Genomic DNA, 21,235 nt, shown 5'->3' with positions numbered 1-21,235 from the left:
CGAGCCAGTCAGCAGATACACACTCGTAATACATCATTTATGATGCTACTATCCTTAATCAATAAATCAACTAAAAAAAATTAAAGCTAAATAAGTACAGTTAGGAAGTTCTCTTATTAGGGAACGTAGGAAATCATTAGCTCTGAAGATGAGCTTCATGGAGCTGTTATAATTTAAAGAGGCAAGACAGCGTGATTTCTTTTTTTGTTCTCTTCAGTAATAACAGGAAATAAAAGGGGAACTAAAATTGTAAACACACTGATACAAGTTAAGAGTTACTTGATTAAATGAGAGCTATTACTATACATTTATATGGCTCTTAAAATAAATGTTCAAGAGTATTTCCCTTTCAAGTTTTTAAACAAACATTGATAGCCACTGCAGGAATTCTGCCCGAGCTGCTGCTGATAGGAACATGGGGAAAAGCTTTGTGTAGTAATAAGGCAAAATCCCTACTGCATTTACTTTCCGGTCTCCCCTGTCTGTTGTATATGATCCTGTTTCATAACAAGCTGCTGTGACTTATTTGAGGTATTCCAAATAAATGCTTCCAAATAAACGTCATCAGACTTTTGGCTTAATAATTGTTTTGCTTTATTTCTTAATAAAAATTGTCTTACCCATCTGAAAAATACCTGGATTTTTCATAGATAGGTTTGATAAAAGAGTTCAAACAAAGTCTTTGGGGCGCAATGATTTCCTGTTGTTCAATGATCTGAAATGAAATTTGTTAAATGGCAGAAACCCCACAATTACAGCAGAGTGTAATCTCGTGGTGCTATATATTGGAAGCACTTACACAAGGTGAGTGTAGGATGGGAAGTTTTGTGTGTGTTCTATGCCTGTATCAAATGCTTCCGTCTGGATAAGCTCTGTAACTAGTTCTAACTTTAACAGGATACCAAATAATTCTGAATAATTTGTAGCAACGTTTAAAATAGAGTTTTTGTGCTCCAAGGTCATTTAAAATGCTCCAAACATCACAGGCAGGCTCAGATTGCCTTGAAAAATGCATGGATGCTGGCATTTACCAGTAAAGGCTTGTGGCCGGTCGTGTGAAATGCCAAACACCTTCATTGCTTTTAAGATAAATTTTTATAAATCCTTGAAAGAATTAGTAGTGTAGGATCTCTGTAGTAGCAAGGGGCTCAGCTTGTAGGACAGAGATGTTGAACAGAAGTAAGCAATGTTCTTTCTGTCACTCTTGGATTCTTTTAATACGTGGCTGCCTCGACCCCTCAGTGCAGTGGGAGTTTCTGTTCTGCATTTGCCTGTGCACCAAGTGAAGCTTGCTTGCCTGAGCTGCTCTGCCACAACTGTCTCTTTGATGTCCCCTTGGACAGCAGAGAAGGAGAGAAGTCTCAGTGGTGGTCTGCACCTGAGCACGTGGATTTCAGCAGGGCCATGCGTTCGGTAGATCCCAGGAGCTCTCCTGAGGTTTTACATCTGCAGGGTCACAGCTGTCCCCTCGTTTCGAGGACTGATAAATGTAGGAGCTGCCCTGCAGGTGACCTGCTGTGCATGTGAGTACTGCAGTCCAAGATGTTCAGTGTTTGCTCGTGTTAGTGTGACTGACGGCATTTATGTGTGCATTGAACACACGGGGACTCAGGGACGAGGGAAGGTCAGAATCTGCTGTGTGCATTTCTGCCTGTCCTCTGCTTGGCAAAAGGAACTGCATAAAACTTACCTCAATGATGAACTGTATTATAAAGCTTTTTCAGGACGTACGCTTCCCTTGGAATGTGCTTTAGCTGGCAAAGTAAGTGTTTTTCAAGTAAATGCTCATGCGGCTATCTCCGTAAAAGCACATACGCTTTCTTATGCATGAGATTTTTGTTTTAATAATGGTTGTTCTTTTTGACTGCATTTGCACGCATTACTGCCCGTGGTTCCATGTGGGAGCATTAGAAAGTCAAATAACCATTCCTTCTTATATTTCCTTTTCTGTTAGTAGCAAGATAAATTCCAATTATTGTCGAACCCACTTCTTGCTCAGATTATAAATGATGTTTTTCAACACATTTAATGGAAAAATATTAGCTACCTAAATGATGATCCCAGTGTTAAAAGAAACCTGACAATGTTGCAGTGTCAGAAGGTAATTCTGGCTCATGCCAGATCCTGCATCTTGAAGATTTTAATGCAGCTCATTTGAAAAAGATCTAATCCTTCATGCAGTGTGGGCAATAAACGTCTTTTCTGTCCACTGGAGAGCAGTAAGTCTAACTACCATTTTCAAAAGGACTTTTTCTACAAGGTCTGTAGTAATGACACTAAGATGCAGGTTTAATAACATGATTATGGACTTGGATATGGTTATTTTCAGGACCAAATGAGACAGTGGACCTTGGCACGTGCACACATTTAGCGCACTGCAGGTACTTGGGTTGACAGACATCCCTTGGATTTTTAGAAATCCTCCATTTCCAAAAACTGACTTCAGACATTTTTTCCTGTGCTCCAGCCCCATCCAAGTTGATGGATTTCTGCTGAACTTGCTTGAGCCGAGGGTCCCAAAGCTGGATACATGATTTCAGATGTGATCTGATGAGTGCTGAGTAAAGAGGGATCATCATCTTTGTCAAAACCTGGCTGTGCTTCTAGCTTTAACAAGGTGCATACCTGGATGGTCTGCCACTGTAGAGCCATGCTAGCAATAGTCATGGTTTCCTTTGCTGAGGGGCAAATGGCCTGATGGTGTTTGGGAAATGAGCAGAATGCATTTCCATAGGTACTGAGTTACATTATCTATGGGAAGGACAAATAGGGGCCCACAAGGGAGTAAACCCTGCAGTGACCCCTGTCTCCAGGGAATGAATCTTCATTCTCCAGGTAAAGCAGTGATACCACGAATAAGTACCGTGCTTCAGCTGTGGAATCTGGGGGAAGTGAGATAATGCAGGAAGAAAATAAACCTTCATAATTTTGAATGCAGTGGTGTCTGTAGAGGTTTCAGAATTGCTCACTCTCCCTCCAACAAAGCGAAGCTTTTAAAAAGTGTTGGATGGGAATTCCTCTTACAGGAATGAAGATTCTCCATAAGAGGGCAAGTATCTACTTTATTCCTTCAGACTAAGAATTTCTGCCAAGTGTCCATGGTCTAAAAGGCCTCGGTACAGGCAATTTATTGTAATATTGGATTCTTTTGATGACATCCATCTGAGCTCTTCTGGGTGTTCTTAGCCACTAAGATCAAAGTACCTCAAAGATGTGCTGCGTATTTGATCACTCACCAGGAGAGCTGTTTTTGCAGCACCTTGTAAATAGTTTCATAACGCTCAGGAAGGCTGTTTCGAGTCTCACTTTGCTCAGTCTCCCTTTGGAGACTTTCTTTCATATCATTTGTATCAGCAAGCATCATGCAGCTGTCGCCTGCTTGTGTTGCTTTGCCTTGACAAAACGGTGCTAAAGACTTGCTCAGAATCATTTTGTTGTGTGGTGCCAGACCTTCATCCAGCTCTTGCTCTGCTTTTCTTCCCAGATCGGATTCGGGCACTGCCCATGCTGCAGTGACTCACCTTCAGATTCTGCTTCGTGAGCTGCTGCTGTAGCCTAAGCTAAAATGCCAAAACCATCTTACATCATCTTACATGAATTATCAGGTGGTGGGTCTTATAAATGCAAAATCTATAAAGTGATCCAACAACTATCACATATCACGTTGTTGCTTCTAGTCAGGGTTTTTAGTGCGTTTTCCATCACACTGTAAAAATGACAGTTCTTGGTGATATTTCTCTTGGGTTTATTTTCTGTTTAGTTAAATACTTGGTTCATTTCATGGGACAAAAGGTAGCCAAGGGTCCTTACATACGGATGCTGATGTTCTCATATGTATAATCATAGAATGGCCTGTGTTGGAAGGGACCTCAAAGATCATCTAGTTCAGATCATCCAGTAATATATGATATTTTCCCCATTTAAGGAGGGGGACTAAGGGAAAGGTTGTAACATGTTTTTTGTTTGTTTGTTTCTCAATATAGTAAAAGAATCAAGAATTCTTGTTCAAAAATACCCATCCAGAAAAATGGAGGCTGGAAAAATTCAGTTTTCTCAGCTTCTCCTAAGAACGTGCATGCCAGCCCTGACCTTCCTTCGTGACAGCATCCCTAGCATCATTATTGTCTGGGATTTTCCACTATCCAGAATACCTTCGTTCTCCCCTTACGAAGATAAGATAATGGAGAGTTGATTGTATTCAGATCCTACTTGCAGAGTATTTTAAGGATATCTGGGATAATTGAATGTGACAAGTCCTTTGGTGCTGAATTGTTATCTGGACTCCCAAGCAGATGCAATTGAATAGAGCAGGTTTATGGGTCACTTGTAGACTCCATCAGACCCAGACGATGCTTCAGTTCCATATTCATATGGGAAAAAGATGGAAGTCATTGGTTTGTGTTGGCATTGTGTTGTTTGTTTGTTTGCTTTTAATAGAAAAGGAAGGATTGTGACACACATCAATGAGTTGAACCAAACAGAGATGGAAAGATGAGGAGAGCAGGGCTGGGGGAGAAGAGAGTAACCACACTTGTGCATTTTTTGAAATCTCTTTTAGAAACCTGCTGTCGCATGAGGAATGTCTCAGCTTTAGAAAACGCTTCCTTGTTTTATGCATTACAAATGCAGTCCCATTGTAAATTAAATACCCTGTTTCAGTATCACAGTATTGCATTTGCAGACAGATCCTTAATCTATACGGTATTTAAAGATGAGTGGCAGTGATTAATTTGGGTAAATACTGTGTAGGAGGTTGGGCTTGTCATTTAAATATCTTGATGCAGTTACATAATTGTTTCAAAGACCTGGGCACAAGATTGGAAATTAAAATTTAAAAAGTTGCCCTAAAATGAACTCCTACAGGATTTAAATTTTCAGATTAACAGGTAAATGCTTTATGTTATAAACTGCTTACAGTTTAAATCTGTGCTGAATATCAAAGCCACCTGTCTCAAACAAGCAGACAATACACCTCCATCTCCACATTAACCTCACATCAAAATCCATCGGGTTTACTGGATACAGGGTCGAGTACTCTGCTTTTGATGAATTGAATGTAATAATAGGAAATGTAAGGGTGTCACAATGGCCTTTGGTTTCACAAATTACATTTTAAATGTGAACAATTCAATTGATTATTGTTCTCTTTGAGGCCTGGTTTGTTAACAGTCATATAGTAGCATCACCAGGACAAATGGGTCTTAACTGGTTTAATAGGGATATTGCCTTGCGTGATACCTTGTTGCAGTCCTAATTCAGTCATCTCTCCACATTTGTTCAAGTTTTTAAGCTATAGTTAAAGTTATGCTGTGTAGAGCTGCATCCTGATACTAAAGGTGAACTGAGAATGGTGCAGATTTGGGCTGTTTTAAAGGCTAGTAAAGGGGCTCAGCTTGGTAGAAGATTAGTGTGACATGAAATAAAATACGTGGCGTGTTTCTGAACTGCTGAGAAATAGTATTTAACCACATCAATTACTTTACATTCTTTTCATAACACCTGAAGCAACAAGCACTGTGGTCTGCTAGCATATTCAAGTCATTTGGGTCGTGAGAAGATGTGGCTTGTGGGGTGTCAAGCTCTTGCTTACTGGGGATCCAGAAATGCTTACTGCGAAACTGGAGCTGCTGAGAAGTATCTCCTTGCTGAGGTTATCGAGTATTGTGAGGACGTGTCCTCGGTGTGCTGAAGCGGGTAACTGACTGGATGATGGAGGCTGCATCTGGCCCACGGGAAAGGAGACATCAGTGGATTGCATCCTGCTGGGGTATTGACAAGAGGGCTCTCCTAATCGCCTTGATGCCTTACACTCTTGTAGAACAAGATAGTGAAAGCTTAATGTTTAATGTTATACTTTTTATCCAGTGCAAAATTAATTCAGAGTTTACTGGTTGTGAATCACTTAGGAAATGTATTTGGAATCGTCTTTGCCTTCAGGTTTCTAATGCAAAATATATAATTACTACTTCGCAGTAGGTTGCTTTATTCAATTTTAAAGTGGTAGGAATGATTTTGCTCTCCACTCTTACCTCTAGCCACATCACTGATTTATTAAGTATCTTCTGTTATAAGGCATTCTTTGATACATAGTTTTGACCAGGCTATAGCTGATTTATTAGTTTTGTGGAAGGATTAAATTAAGAATTATTTTTATTGATTGACTGTCAGACTAGGAAATAGATGCATCATTTGCTGATGAACTACTGGATTGTCAGGTGTAGCAGAGGTGCTAGTAACCAAAACTGGAACAAGAAATAAGCAGGGATGGTTTGGATAGTCCAAACCATGAAAATGAGAGATGAGATTGAATGGAATACAGAAGAGAAATTGCATACAAAAGGTAGTTGAGGCTGTGTTTCTGCCTCTGCTTGAGGATGTTCCTGCTCTCTCGCTTCGGTGGTTTCAAGTTCGTGCAGGTCTGGCTGCACCTCACCCCTTAAAATAAAAACAAATTACCTGAAATGGGATGAGATGGAGAGAACACACCATCTAAGTGTGTATTTATGGGTGCTTGTGTCACGTGAGGAGTCCCATAAAATCAGTATATGAGAAAATTAGGGATCATAGATCAAAAACAAGCTTGGAAACAATATGGAGCTGAACAGGTTTAAAAGCTCATTAAAGGTGGGGGCAGAGACTCAGAAAACAAAGACTGAAGGTTTTGTGGTGTTGGTGGGTTTTGTTTGTTTAATTTATTTTATTTTAGTCTGTATGCCTGCAGCTGCTGCCCTTGCTATCACAAAGGCAGTAGCACTATGTCTTCATACTCAAGTGCTGCCAAATTTTGCTTAGTGTGACCCTTGGTTTGCACCGGGTGGTGGTGGTGACAGGCGATGTCAAGAGTGTCTGGCAAGCAGGGTATTTTGTGCAGTTCCTGGTGCTGTGTGTGCTGCGGTTTCAGAAATAGTTTCCTCAGCAGCAGAGCTGGAGCAGCCTATAGATGTGCTACATGGTAAATCATTATGAGATGGGCGTGTGTGTAGCCGATGATCCTGATTTTTCACTCATATCAGTTCTCCAATAAATTACCCTGTATCTACATAAAGACTTGCATTTACACTGTGGAGTGTGGAAAGTCTAGCTCTGCGTTCAGACCTCCTTCTTATATTCTTATCCATCTGGGTGATGACACACAAGAACACAGTTTTAAGCTTTTTACTCTCCCTTGCTCTGTTCCCCCTTCTCAGTCTGTGTTCCTGCCTTTGCCATAGTATGTAAGCGCATATGGTAAATGAGCTGTACTGTACAGCATGTGTTGCAAATCACTGTCTTTTCCTTTAGCTTTTACCAGATCCGTGCATCTATGAAAATTCCTCCAAGAATTCCACACAAGTTAGAAGCTAGTTTGTTACACGCAACTGGTAAGTGCAAAGCCTTTTAGTAAGCGAGGCCGTTATCTCGACCTGTTGATTAAGGGAGCATCCTTTTTGTCTTGTATTATTATAACTAATACAAAAGTGATTTAATTCAGTCATTGACACAATGAAATGTAAATTATTTCATGATGACCTAATGAAAAACTACTTGTTTGTAGTGATGAGACTCAAAAGCTGATTGCAAAATTTGTGTTACTGATTTTCCTCTGTTAATTCTCTTTGCTGGTAGTGAAACGTGGTGATTCCTTTATGTTAATATCTTTTGTTTTTTCCCCGATATGCTCAGTCTTCTTATGTTTTGGACTAAGGTTACCAAGGACAGTTCTCATTTAACTAGATATCCTCAAAGTAGTGGAGAACTTCAGATACAAACAATTATATGGATTGCTACTTACTGTCTCCCCTTTTTTCCCCTCCAAGAAGGCTCTGAAAGGATCCAGTCTTGCTGTTTTCAAGCTTGCTCTCTTGCTGTCCAGCAGCAAAATTGAAAATTAATTTAAGTCCCTGCACAGAATTAGCTACGCCCTCTTCCCTTTTTTACCCTCCTTCCCCCCCACCTTTTCTTCCCACTTCCCCCCATTTTTTCCCTGTACCTGACCTAGAAAGCAGAACTGCCTTTTGGTTTCTTTGTTGAGGCAAGTTGAACTGGAGAAACCTGTTAGCACTCTTCTAGTTCTGTACAGCCCACACCTCAGTGTGCTGTAGAAATGTGAAAAATGGAAATGAATGAAGTTTTCAAGTGACAGATGAAATTCCTGGAAATGCCAGGTAGAAGAACATGCTGCAGTCCGAGAAAATGGGATGTAAAACTGGGATGCTGAAACCTGAATTTTTGACACTGTTTTAAAAGCAACTTTGAGAAGAACCACAATATAGACACTGAATTTTAATCAAGCTTCCTGCATATTTATGTTTGCTTTGATTTATGTGAAGTAAATAAATAATTCTTACAAACCATGGCTATTCCATTTCAGTGGCAAAGTGTAGGGTTGTTTAGGGAATTTAGCTATGCTAGACTGATCCTTTCACTCTAATAAAACATAGTTTTTAATAGCATTACTTAATGATGTTTAATATTGCTAAAAGAATGTTTTATTTCCATTTCATGGTGTATTTTAGAACAGTCTCCAGCTAATCTCAGAAAGCTGCAGTTTTGTTAATAAATTCTGTGATATGTGTTAGCTCTTTGGTCTCTCATTACTAGGCAAAGCGTTAAAGACTGCAATTTGACAGGAGTTAAGATCAGCAGTGCTGTCAAAACAAATCGGCCTGTGGTTCCCCCAGCTGCTACTCTTTACCTTCATATTGCTCCATGCACTGTATTGACACGAGTGTCTGATTTGGCCTGGAAAGCCAATTGGGAAACTGAATTCAGTTCAGATAAGCAACCGTTTCACAAAAATACAAACCCTCCAAACCCCCAAAACCAGGGTCCTTTTCAGCTCAGTCTCTCAGTTTGTGCCACAGCAGCTTGTGTCTTTCTCCCCACTTTGGTCAACAAAAGAGTGGGTATGGCTGCTTTTTTTTTTTTTGACAGTCACAGTTTTCCCATAGTAATCCAAGTCATCTCACCTAGCTATTTCTCATTCTCCCCAGCCTGTCCACAAGTCACCAACAGTTTCCTTACCCTAGCTGTGTTTTCCCCTCACCTGCAGACTCTCTGATCTAATTCTTCCTTTTATTTCCCCAGGTTAATTGTACGTGCTCATTTGTTCCCTTCTTCCTGTTCCTCCTTCCATCCTGTTTCTCCATCCTTTGCAGCTTCTTCCATCCCTTGCCTGGTCCTTCCCACCTTTTCATGAGGTCCTGTGCTTATTTAAATCCGTATTTCTTCCATTTCTATTTCCTGTGTCTTTTAGCAGTTCCCTTGAGTTCCTGCAGACCCCAGGACAAGTGTCATTACAGTGGTGATACGGCAAGCTGTTTGCCTTAGGGCTGGACTTGAGAATGTCTCCTGGCATTTTTGTGACTTGAAGGGAGATGGAGGAATCCTTTAGGAAATTAAGAGAAAAGCTTAGGCACTTGTAGTCTGTATGAGATTATCTCCTGTTTGATGTTCTTCTATAAGGCAGTTTAGACACAAGATGACCATGTCCACAGGTTCACAGCACAAGAATGAATTCAGTCCCCACTGATGTGAGACCTCGATTCCCAGGTAGACGTGGCTCAGCCTGTTCCTGGTGCTGGCTTTGCCTCTTCTCCTTTCACTTCTGAGGATGCAATTTCACGTTACTCTCAAGTCAGCAGAACCGAGAGCTGTAACTCACGGAGCTGGACGGCGTGTAGGAAGCAGACCTTGGCCATGTGTCTCCATTACTTCTTTTCTATCCAAATGCAGTGGCAGAATCCCTTCTGCTGATGGTGTGTGGTTCTGGCAGCTTACACGTAACGTGAAACCCTGCCCTCTCTGCCCTTCACCTGCAGCATGCGACAAGGACTGGTGCAAGGTGAACGTGCCATTATTTAGGGAAATTGCCATTTAATGAGTCATCCTTTGTAGTTATTTTGTCCAAGAGACCTAGATCAATGATGCATATCAAAGCACTTCAAAAAAAAAAAGTTTTTAGTTTCTAGCTTCTGTAGGATGGTTGAACAATAATGAAGGTTATAGAGTGGGAGTGTTTGCCATACACAGACTCGGGCAGTGATTTTCTGTCAGTGGTCCATAGACTCCAAACCTGTGAAGTGTCAGCTCTACAGATGTCTTTTTCTTTTGTGGACACCTTTGAAGTGATTAAGAATCAAAATGTTTTAAAAAATGTTTCACGCTCCCATTTGCACAGCTTATCAGACTCAGTGTTCTGAGAGAGGTTAATGTTGTTGAGGCTACTTGGTGAGGAGAGATAAGAAACTGTCGATATTTCTGTTGACTTAGTTCTTCCAAATTCCGCCTTCTTTTATGTGTTGTTTCACAGGGTAGTGGCCATCATCATATTTCCTTTGTGATAACCCTTGGATAGTAATTATTGCTAAATACTTCCTCAGTAACTTTTTAAAACTATTCCTTTTCTCATTTCTTCCAAAAGTCTTTTGACCTTTCTTGGCAGCAGATTCCCCAACCATATATCACTCTCTTGTGCACTCTTCGTGATGAACAGCTTCTGAACTGAAAGCAGAAATATCATCCTGAGTAGGAAATGTAAGGTTCAGGTGATACACTTGGAACTAGTCTGGCCAGAGCAGTACGGAAAGATCTGGAAGGAAAGGAGGAACCACCGCTGCTCTTGATTAATTCAGTGGAGTGGATATATATCAGTTAACCTCTGCCTCATCGGTAGTTAATTCCGAATTCTTAGTGTGGTAAAACCTTGTAAAACAACACGAATGGTGAATGAAACAAGACAGACTTCAAGGGGGTTTATTAAAATTTTTGATGCCTAGAGCGTTTCACTCCAACTTGGAACAAATCAGATTCTTCAATCTAGAAATTGTATAAAAAGTGAATTACATTGATAAATATTGATAAAGCATTTCTTAGAAACAAAGTGCTTCCCTTCAAATTCCAGTAGTTGCTGACTGAAATGGAAAACCACAGATATTGTTGGTGTTATGGTTTTAATTGTGGTCATGGAACTGATAGTAATGGGAAATTCACTTATTAGCTGCTCTGGAGTTGCCAGATGCTTGGCCAGTAATATTAATCCTTGTTTCTCTTTTCAGGTGCTGATCTTGCCTTTCCTGCTTCAATCCATGACAATATAGTTTGCAGTAAAACATTTCAGATTCTTTACAAAAATGAGGAAGTGTCTGTGAACGATGTGATGATTTTCAAAATAAAAATGCTGTTAGATGAGAGGAAGGTAATCTGTTAACTGATTTAACTGTATTCAGATACTTAAATCCTTGTTATGTACAGTTTGGATTAGTATAAATAAGAGACATGGAAAGATTTCACAAGTCCACAATTTCTTTTCAGATTGAGGAGTCTCTTAATGAAATGAATTTTCTGCTAACATTAGATCTACACTTCACCGATACAGACTATTCGTAAGTTTAAATATAGAAGATTTTATTAAAGCAACAGCATATGTTAACTTTTTAAACTAATTAAATCTGTGCTATATATAGATGTACTGTGCTCATATTAGACGTATATGAGAGTAAGAAAGAAATCCAACACTGAAGTCTGTTAAGATTTCATAACTGGTTTGACTCATTCTGTGTTTTTTTTTCTCTCCTCTGGGGTAGATATTATTGCATTCCAAAGTATAGACCAATGCTGTATTGTCTATTTATCTGCATTAGTTATTAATAACTCGCTTGCACGTTGCACCTTGAATGTGGTCACTGTAATTGTATGTGTTTGTTTTTTTAGACCAGATGACCTGAGCACACTACAGCCAATTAGTAGCCGAACTTTAAAGTTGCACTTTAACTTACACCGGGGCCTTCACCATTACGTCAATGTTATGTTTGATTACTTCCACCTTTCCGTCATTTCGGTTATAGTCCATGCTTCTTTGGTTGCTCTGCATCAGCCCCTGATAAGGTAATCTCTTGTTAATAAAATACAAATAAAGTATTGGGTGTCCAAATGGAAACGTTACGAGAACTGAATACTTAGGAAGAAGTTAAGTCAACGTAGTTTTCTTTATGATTTTGTAACCCAAGGTTCAGAGTGAGGAGAAGCTTGTTTTCTTAGTTACCTTAAACAAAATTTTGAGTTTGTTTTTATTAGAAATAAGAGTATGCAATGTAATAGAGAGATAATACCCACAACCAGAGAAGAGAGAAGGAATGTATAAACATTGGTATTTATACATGTATATTTGTATGTGTAAATATTTATTCATGTTTTTAATCACTGAGATCTGCTGCTGACTGTAGTTAGTGACTGAAGTAGGTGCTGTTAATAGAATATCCTGAGTTGGAAGCCACCCACAAGGATCATGGAGTCCAATACAAATTGAGCATCTTTTGATGGCTATCTTCTCAGTTCTCAGTTGCTACTGTAGTGGCGATGATTTCTGCAAATGATACATTTACCTCCTCTAAAATAAATGAAACCAGGGGATTTTGTTTTCTCTTTAAATAGAATTTTGCCTAATTTTAGTAAAGCTTTCATTAAGTCGTGTCATCCATTGCAATCGCTGTTTATCTCGCTTACCGGTTCGTTTGTGCTTTTTGCAGTTTCCCTCGCCCAGTGAAGAATACGTGGTTGAACAGAAATGCACCAGCACAAAACAGGGACTCTGTGATTCCTTCTCTTGAAAGCGTGGTCTTTGGCAATAACTACACAAAGCAGTTATCAGCAGATGTAAGAATACTTCAGTTGAACATTTCATTTGTATTTTGTTGGGTGGTGTGAATTTTATCTTTTCTGCACAAGTATTGTTTGATAAAAAATGAACTTTGTTAGAGTTACTTTGCTGTGCCAGGAATATAATATAATATGGAAAATAATAATATGGGAATATTATATAATTTAAATATGGGAAAATAAAAGAATTGTTCCAGAAGGCTATGTTACTTGTTTCAAAACTGTGCAAATGAAAGCTTACAGTATTTACTGTTTAGCCTTATTTTTTTGAGATATTGCAATCCATTGAAAATTGCAAAAAGATGGATGAGATTCATAAAAACAGGCAATTTGCATTGTTAACATGTCCTTTATTGTATGACATTAGTATGTGCCTAAATCTTTCTTCTTTTTTTTCTTTTTCCTAGGGTTGCAGTTTTGTTGTTTCAGAATCTTTCCTCAGTCATGCCTATAATTTCCACTATACACTTTGTGCCAGTTTGCTGCTTGCTTTCAAAGGGTTACATAGTTATTTCCTTATGATAACAAAGGAGCTCCCCTCTTCTCACCGAATTGAACTAGGTATGTTGCATTTAATAAAATATATCACTTTCCTTTTGATGGTTATTAAAAATAACCCCTTTCCTAGGCTAAACTGGCTCTGATTTCATACATCTTGTATATCTAAAATCTTTTTATTCAAACTGAGCTGGAATTTAATAACTCAAGAACACAAAGGAAACAAGTGTGTTAAAAATCTGTGCATAGAAAAATACCAGAAACTGAGGGTTTTCTTTGTAGAAACAAAAGTACTGCTACAGTTACAGTACAGAACATTTCTGTGTCAGTTATCTTAATCTTGATATGGAGGGAAACACCCTATTGAATGACTCAACTTTTAGTCTGTCTTGTAAGGACAAAATGCACTTTTTGCCAAATAGAATCTGTTGGCACTATTGTTACTGTAAAGACAGGCTAAGATTGTGTCTTGATACTTAAATGGTTCAGGTAGGACCTTCAATTCCCCTAGAACATTCTTACAAAATACATATAATGGAAAGAAGCTGACAATCAAATTGCATAGTCAGAAGGTATCTTTTAGTCTTCATTAACATCACACCAAAACAAAACAAAACAAAAAAAAACCACCGTTAAAACCTTCAGTGGTAGGTGGATCAGACCTTTAGTCGTGTCTCTGGGTGACTTAGCTTACCCTAACAAGATACAAGCTTGAAAAGAAACACTCAAAATAAATAAATAAATTAAAAGAAAATTAGTACTTACGTTTAACATACATTGTATATATTCTGCTCATGGTTTGTTTCCTGTGTTGTTATGGTATTTTGCTTTTTGTTTTAATTCTTAAGTTTCTGCTATAATTATTTTCTTATTTCTGAATCTTTTTTTTTTTTTCATTTATTGCAGTTATTTTGTATATACATTGATTGGGGAAATTGATATAACAAAAAGAACTAATAATGTAAATACTAATTATGCTATTATTACTCACTCTTTGCTCATGTAAAATAAACAGTGACACTAATAAATAATTAACACTAATTTCTCTAAAATCTATCAGCAGTTAACAATAATAATTTAAAAAGGAACAAAAAGCCATGTTTCTGTGATGTCTATAAAAAAATGAAGCTCTCTGGACTTCACAAAGAACAAAACTCTCTCTTGCATTTATTTCTAATTTTTAAAGTAAATGAACTGTTTTTTGGTGGAGATTTTATATGTTAAATTTAAATGACCTTTGCAGAAGAGAATCTCAAGTCCCGTTTAAATCTCAAATGGTCACTTTTTAATTTTCAATTAAATTATAACCTCCCTAATTTTGTTTCTTCTGTTCGCTTTGCTGTTGCTCTCTCATATAATTTTTTTAAAAGACAGTGATTTTGCAGAAGCATGTGGAGACAACTGTTGGACTCAGTAACTGTAATTGACCATTTAAGTATTACTGGTTTCAGAAAATCAAAGAATGCTAGCATAATGTATATCATGAGTGATATCTAATCTAGAAATTACACCAAAATTATATGCTTTCGTGTACTGATCTAACTGCACTAATTGCTAGGCTAGCAATAAGCTTTTTTACTAACTTTAAGGCAAATAATAAATCAAAGATGAAAAAAGGAGTGTAGTAACTAGTCATGTGTGTGCAATCCCTATAACTAGCCAAGGCCAGCATGCAGGTCCTTTATGAACGCCTTCTCAGAAGAAAATTTCCACGAACCCAGAGAGACGCCTACCTAGGTATGTTTGCAAAGCAGGTGATATAACCCCTCAGATATTTATTAATAATATAAAACGTTATGTTATTTTGTAAACAGGAACACTATTTCACTATTTAGCCATAGTGAGAGTATGTTGAACTCTGAAGTCTTTAGAGCTACTTATTTTTAGATCTGAGTGTAGATAATAAAATAAGAAAATATTATGCTTTGTTTTAGTGTTGTTTTATTTTAATAAACAAATGATTGAAGAGTTCAGTCAGTTGTCACCATTTAAATAAAATAGCTAAAATTATTTTTATTTCTTTATAATTCATTTTATTTAGTTCATTACAGGCTTTGTTTTTGTTTGTTTTTAATAATTAAAGGCTAGTATTTATTCTTCCTGTGAAATCTTTCAGATTGCTTTTGGTATCTCAAGGTTTGATTCTTCCAAACACTACACAAGACATTCTTAAAGCTTAGGGTGCATTTGTCCACATCTAAATGGATGGCCTTCTCTTTGGAGAGAGTCACTGTTGGTTTGATGTTGGACAAAGTACAGTGCTGTTTAAGCACAAGGCAGTTTATGATGAGAGAAGAATAAAATGGCAGTTTAGCCCATAGTAGGACACCAACTTAATCATGAATAACTGCATTTTTGTTTAAAAAATAAGTCAAAACTATTTTAGCTGAGCCAGTAAAATTTTATTAGATGTATGAACAATGCTGTTATAATACAGTTAATTTTGTATAGTCTTGTATTGTCTAGTGGGGTTTTTTGTTGTTTATTTTTGGTATTGTAGGTTTTTTGATAGCATTATAATTTGGGATTTTCAGAAATGACTTCAGACATCAGCTTTACCTATTGTATCAAACCTATGCTCAGTCGCAGTGTGGCAAACAAGATAACTACTTAGTATCGTGTCTCAAAAGTGAACCATCTAATTTTTTCACTAATGACAAAATCTGTGTGGCCACAAACACTCCAAAAGACATATATAGTGTGTATATAAAATGCTTTCAAATGTTTTCAGAGCAATTATGAAGTGCTGTCTAGTTAACAGGTGCAAGTAGTTTATTTCAAAAACATTTCTAAACTTGTTTCTGAGAACTTCATACGCTTCTATATTGCATATTTCCTCAGAACGTTGAGTTGTGTGAGTTAATTTGTCATGAAGTTTAAACCTAGACATAAGGTATTGCAATTATTTGAAAATCAATATATGCTCAGCAAATCCAGATGGTATCATTCAAAGACCAGATGACTAAGCAAGCTATTGCTGTTCTGCAAGCCTACGTTCATTATCCATATCCTAAACATATTATTTTGGGTTTGGAAGCATGTTTTTTTGGTGTATGTTTTTAAGTAAAACTGCTTTTTTTTTCCCCTTAGTACTGTTTTCCAAAAAATAACTTAAATATTTGTCAGAAATAATTTTAGGTTTGTGAATTACTCCCTTGTTACTGGTACCTCAGATGTAGAAGGAAATCTTATCATAGTGCAATGTTATTATTTAATTGATTGGATTTGGTTGAGTAGAAAAGCAATGATTAATAAGGAACAGTATCTTACATGAAGGAATAAAGACATTGGATGTTGTGATGCAATTTAAGCTGCCATAGCATGGAAGATTGAGTTACTCGTGACATTGAGCTTTTGAGGGAAAGATGAATTAGAGTTTTATCTGACCAAACTATAACTCATCAGACAAGAATCTATGTTTATTTATGTAGCTTACAAATCAGGTAAATAATATACCTGTAGAAAAACAGTGCTGAATTAACAAATGTCTGGAAAATCTGAGGTAGAAGATAAGTTGTGTTACCTTGGTTTTGAGTGATAATATTGCTGCTGAATAGTTGAGCAGTTCTAATAATGTGCAAACTAATTTACAATACAGTGCTTGCAAGTGTAACTCAGAATAAAAAAAATTGTATCCTTGATGAGGTCTGATGATAAGTCTTCGTGATACCTGGCTGCAAACCATTTTTTATTGACCATGTTCTGTCCTCAATCTCAGTCATTAGTAAGAAATTATTTTATCATTTACTTAATTTAAAGTTGATTGTGTTATTTAATGTGACATCAAGTTTTATTTGATAGTTTCATTTCTTTTTAAAGTTTGTAAATTGTTTTGTGAGATAATAGGTTTTACTATGCGACTCAGACAGTATGTTTCTCATAGTTATATACTCTCATCTTTCCAGAAAACATAGATGTAGAAGTCCGTCTTACAGAATTGTGTGAAGAAGTAAAGGTACTACTTTACGTTTGTTGAATAGTAGAGTATGCTGATTTTACATGGTACTTGGGAATAAACTGTTTAGGTGATAACATCCTGTATTTTTTTTTGCCAACGTTTCTTTTGGCTGTTCTTTCAAAGAGTAATCACTCAACTGACTCAAAAACTTACCTACTGATCTAGTGGCTCAGCAGGGCAGTAGTAGCCATGGTAACTATTAAAGATCATAAAACTGAAGATTATAGAAAGATGGATTACTTGTATTAAAATCATAGTTTGAATTTTATGCGTTCATTATTTGAATCCCTTCTTTCTGAAGATTTCAAACAACAGTTACAAGATCAAGTGTGAATAGTAAGTTGTACAAAAGCAGATTCTCCAAGGCGTATCCTCATCCAGAAGGATCTGTCCTGAGGCTGTCTCCTTCTGTTTTCCATGCATTCTCAAGCAAATACTGTCCGCTATAGATTACTTAGACTTGTCTTCTCAGCTCTCTTTCATGTGCACCAGACAGAATTAGCCTAAGCTGATTTCCTTATCACAGACAAATTTAAAGCAGAAGTTTGAAAACGTTTTTGCAGGATGGTCCATGCTTTGCTGCTGAGTGGGCTCTCTACCCAGCTTCTGTAGTAGACTTCACTTTCATTCATGCTTTCAAAAGTAGTGCCGCAATTGCAAGGAAATGTAATACTGACATTGAAAGGATGCTATTTGTATAACGGGAGACAAAGAAAGCCAACACAGTTCTCTCTCTGTTAGCAACTGATAATCTTATTTTATAAACTAGAAAGGCTTTTTTTTTTTTTTTACATTTACATAGTTTCTATGTATTTTCTTGTACTTAAGATAATTTTTTGTTAGTTTTTCCCTTAGCTTGCTAAACTATATTTGTTCTTTCCATTTTCTCCTTTCTGTTCTTTTATGCAGTTCTCTTCCAAAGTTCCTCTTATTTCTACTGTTGCCTACTAAGTTGGTGTTTCAGTATTTGTAATCCTTTTTTATGCTTCCCCTTTAATACTGTTGGTGTTGGATCTTTACTATACTTACTTTTTAAACCCTTTGCCTCAATGCCTTATCTGTCTCCAATTAGTTTTGGAAAAGGTAGATTTTTTTCTGAAATTGTAGGGAACATAAGCCTAACAATTTACAGTTGACTTGTATGGAACCAGATCACAGGATTACAGTACACTCTTAGAAAGAAAAACTTGTTTTGCATTGAATTTGTATGACCTTGTTCTAGGAAACCTATTCTATAACTATCAAATAGTGTAACATTGATTCCTGAACATGTTTCAAGTATATGTAGGCATATAGTGACATATAAGCATTATTGTAAGTTATTAATACTCCAAAGTGGAAATGTCTTCATTATTATTTTTTTTTTTAAGATTGTATCAAATTTGGGCTAATATATCTAGAATCAATTTCCTGTTTTCTAATTCTGATTGCTTTCAGGCACTATATTTTTGCATGTTGGAAAATCAAACAGTTGCAATTCATGGTTATGGTTGCTATTAATGGGTTTGTTGCCTCAATTTAAGATCATGAGTCCTAATGCTAATAGACATCTAGATAATATTTAAAATAATAAAAAACTAATTTGTTAGCATTGTAATATAACTTAATTCAATTCTAATACTTTGACAAAACAGTTCTCATTTGGAATTTATTTTTAAAATTAAATTTCTTAGTAATACACTTTTTTTGATTTTTTTTTTGTCTGTTCACTGTGGTCTAGTAATCATGTAAATCTTTCTTCCATACTTCAGAAAATGGAAAATCCCGATGAACTGGCAGAACTTATAAATATGAATCTTGCTCAGCTTTGCTCACTTCTAATGGCTCTCTGGGGGCAATTTCTGGAGGTCATTACTTTACAAGAGGAGGTCACAGCATTGCTTGCACAAGAGCATCACACGTTAAGAGTAAGTATTAACTCTGGTGTTATAAAAGGGATGTTCATACTCTTATTGGGACACGTTATAATGGAAATGAGACTCCAAATTGTAATTTTTCTGGTTTTATTGGGGAAAGGTAGTTGGAATCACAAAGGGAGCTGTTACATTGCATTGGTTAGTTTGTATGTAATGTTAGAGCATATTCTTGGAATATATGTAAAGTACATACATATAAAATACACATGAAGTATGTTGTTTATGTTTATTCACTGATTGTTTGAATAAGAAACGCGTTTCAGTAGGCAAATTGCAGTCTGTGGGAGATGTGTTTGTGTAAAATGATGTATTTTTCTGCAGGAGCAATGTCTAGTGCCCACTCATTTTCCTTCCCTACTGCAGTTAGGCTGCCAGATTACATCATAAAATGAAATGTATTTTTCTTCTGAATTGAGAACTGATAACGTTCCTAAGCTTTGAAAGGGTTCTGAAGTGGGATTTCAAAAAAGAGACAATTTGGCATTTATGTGTGTGCATGTACAAAAACTGATGCATGGTAACTACACATGCAGTAGATCTGATAATGTTTATATACACTTGCTGCTTTCTACATGCAAAACCAGAGCACATGGTGAAATATTTTCAAGTATGAACTAAACCTTTGCCTGTATCTTCTATTAAATATATCTTTTCCTCCCCTCTTTTGTGGTCAAGGATTTGAAGAAATACAACATTTAAAATTTTTCAGGGAGTAAAATTAATTTAAACAAACAACACTTCCCAGAACCCTTGTTCTGCAATCACACAACTTGATCTTTAGCTAGCGTCACATTTTTACTGTCTGACATCATAATCCATACATATACCACATATACATAAGAGGTCATTTTAAGAGTTTATCTGGAGGCTCTCCTTGTAAAACCGTTTGCAGAGAGTTTATTCGTAGGTCTGGTTAGTGAGAGTATGGAATCGGTGGTTTGTAAATAGTGACAATCCAAAATAAAGTTTTGCAAATTTTAGTTTGCAAAGATTTCATTTGTTTAACCAGGTTTTCTATCACTTGCATCAGAAGCCTTCTTCGTTTAGTTCTGTAGGAGAAACTGATTACAAGGGATACTTGGATTGGGGTCTTACGTAAAGCCTTGAAAAATCACACTGTTGAATGAGGGGATTGTGGTTGTGCCAATAGTCTGTTCTGGAGAATAAGTGAGATCTTTCAGAAAGAGTGCAAGACTTATTTGTTAGAATGAACATGCTAGCAGTAGCAAGGTGTGATCAATTTACTGGCTATCTATGAATCTTTCTTGCCTTTCTCTGCTTCTCATATAAATTCTGGAATCCTTCAACGGGGGTGGAAGCTATAAAATGAGAATATTGTTTCAATTAACCTGCATTTGCATTCAACTGCTGCTAAGGTAGTGTTTGTACAAGTATATGTTGAATAGAGCCAAAAGTATTAATATTTTTATTTTAATTGGACCAATGTAAAATATGTGTGTTATGCTAGTAATGATAGCTTAGCTTCTTAAATGTGGTTCTTAAAGTCTCCAATTTATGTCATTTTCTCTAGCTCTCAAATACTTTAAGAACTGAATTTTACTGCAGTTCTTTTAGGGAATATAAATCAAAGTATTTGGGGGATGAATTGAGATACTGTTGTGTATTAAAAATATTTTTGTGAAAACTGGAAAGCGTCACAGAAGCTGGATAGGAGTTCCCTTCTTCCCTTCCTTCTGACTCATGATTTGTTGGAATCATGCCTGACCAGTCCACAGTCCCACATTACATCTTCATCTCCAACTTGGAGAGCAATGGATTCAAAGGGTAGATTGTTCACTAGAAAAGGAATTGGCTTGAAGGCTGCACCCAGAGGGTGGTGGTCAATGGCTCAATGTCCAGGTGGAGACCAGTGACGAGTGATGTCCCTCAGGGGTCTGTCCGTGGACCGGTGCTGATTGATATCTTTACCAATGACACAGGCAGTGGGATCAAGTGCACCCTCAGCAAGTTTGCAGATGACACCAAGCTGAGTGGTGTGGTTGATACAATAGAACGAAGGGATGCCATCCAGAGGGACATGGACAGGCTGGAGAAGTGGGCCCATGTGAACTGCACGAGGTTCAACAAGGCCAAGCGCAAGGTGCTGCACCTGGGCCGGGGCAATCCCAGGCATGAGGACAGGATGGGAGAAGAACTCACTGAGAGCAGCCCTGCAGGGAAGGACTTGGGGGTTCTGGTGGACAAAAAGCTTGACATGAGCCAGCAG

General features: G+C 37.2%; 1 protein-coding gene across 2 annotated transcripts in view; it reads left to right on the top strand.

Moving 5' to 3' along the window:
* Nucleotides 1-21,235, top strand: part of FAM135A (family with sequence similarity 135 member A) — a 79,655-nt gene that overhangs the window by 25,752 nt on the left and 32,668 nt on the right. The window contains exons 4-12 of one of the 2 annotated variants that reach the window (XM_032184214.1): nucleotides 7,282-7,361; nucleotides 11,037-11,176; nucleotides 11,293-11,363; nucleotides 11,692-11,865; nucleotides 12,507-12,633; nucleotides 13,044-13,197; nucleotides 14,794-14,871; nucleotides 17,040-17,089; nucleotides 18,844-18,999. In XM_032184214.1, the coding sequence (XP_032040105.1) occupies nucleotides 7,282-7,361; nucleotides 11,037-11,176; nucleotides 11,293-11,363; nucleotides 11,692-11,865; nucleotides 12,507-12,633; nucleotides 13,044-13,197; nucleotides 14,794-14,871; nucleotides 17,040-17,089; nucleotides 18,844-18,999 (1,030 nt within the window). The remainder of the gene's footprint in view (nucleotides 1-7,281; nucleotides 7,362-11,036; nucleotides 11,177-11,292; nucleotides 11,364-11,691; nucleotides 11,866-12,506; nucleotides 12,634-13,043; nucleotides 13,198-14,793; nucleotides 14,872-17,039; nucleotides 17,090-18,843; nucleotides 19,000-21,235) is intronic. The other variant, XM_032184215.1, reaches the window with a different exon arrangement.

Source organism: Aythya fuligula, chromosome 3 (assembly GCF_009819795.1).
Source record: "Aythya fuligula isolate bAytFul2 chromosome 3, bAytFul2.pri, whole genome shotgun sequence".
Classification (NCBI taxonomy): domain Eukaryota; kingdom Metazoa; phylum Chordata; class Aves; order Anseriformes; family Anatidae; genus Aythya; species Aythya fuligula.
Note: the sequence above shows the minus strand (reverse complement) of the source record. Positions and strands in the feature narration are given on the sequence as shown.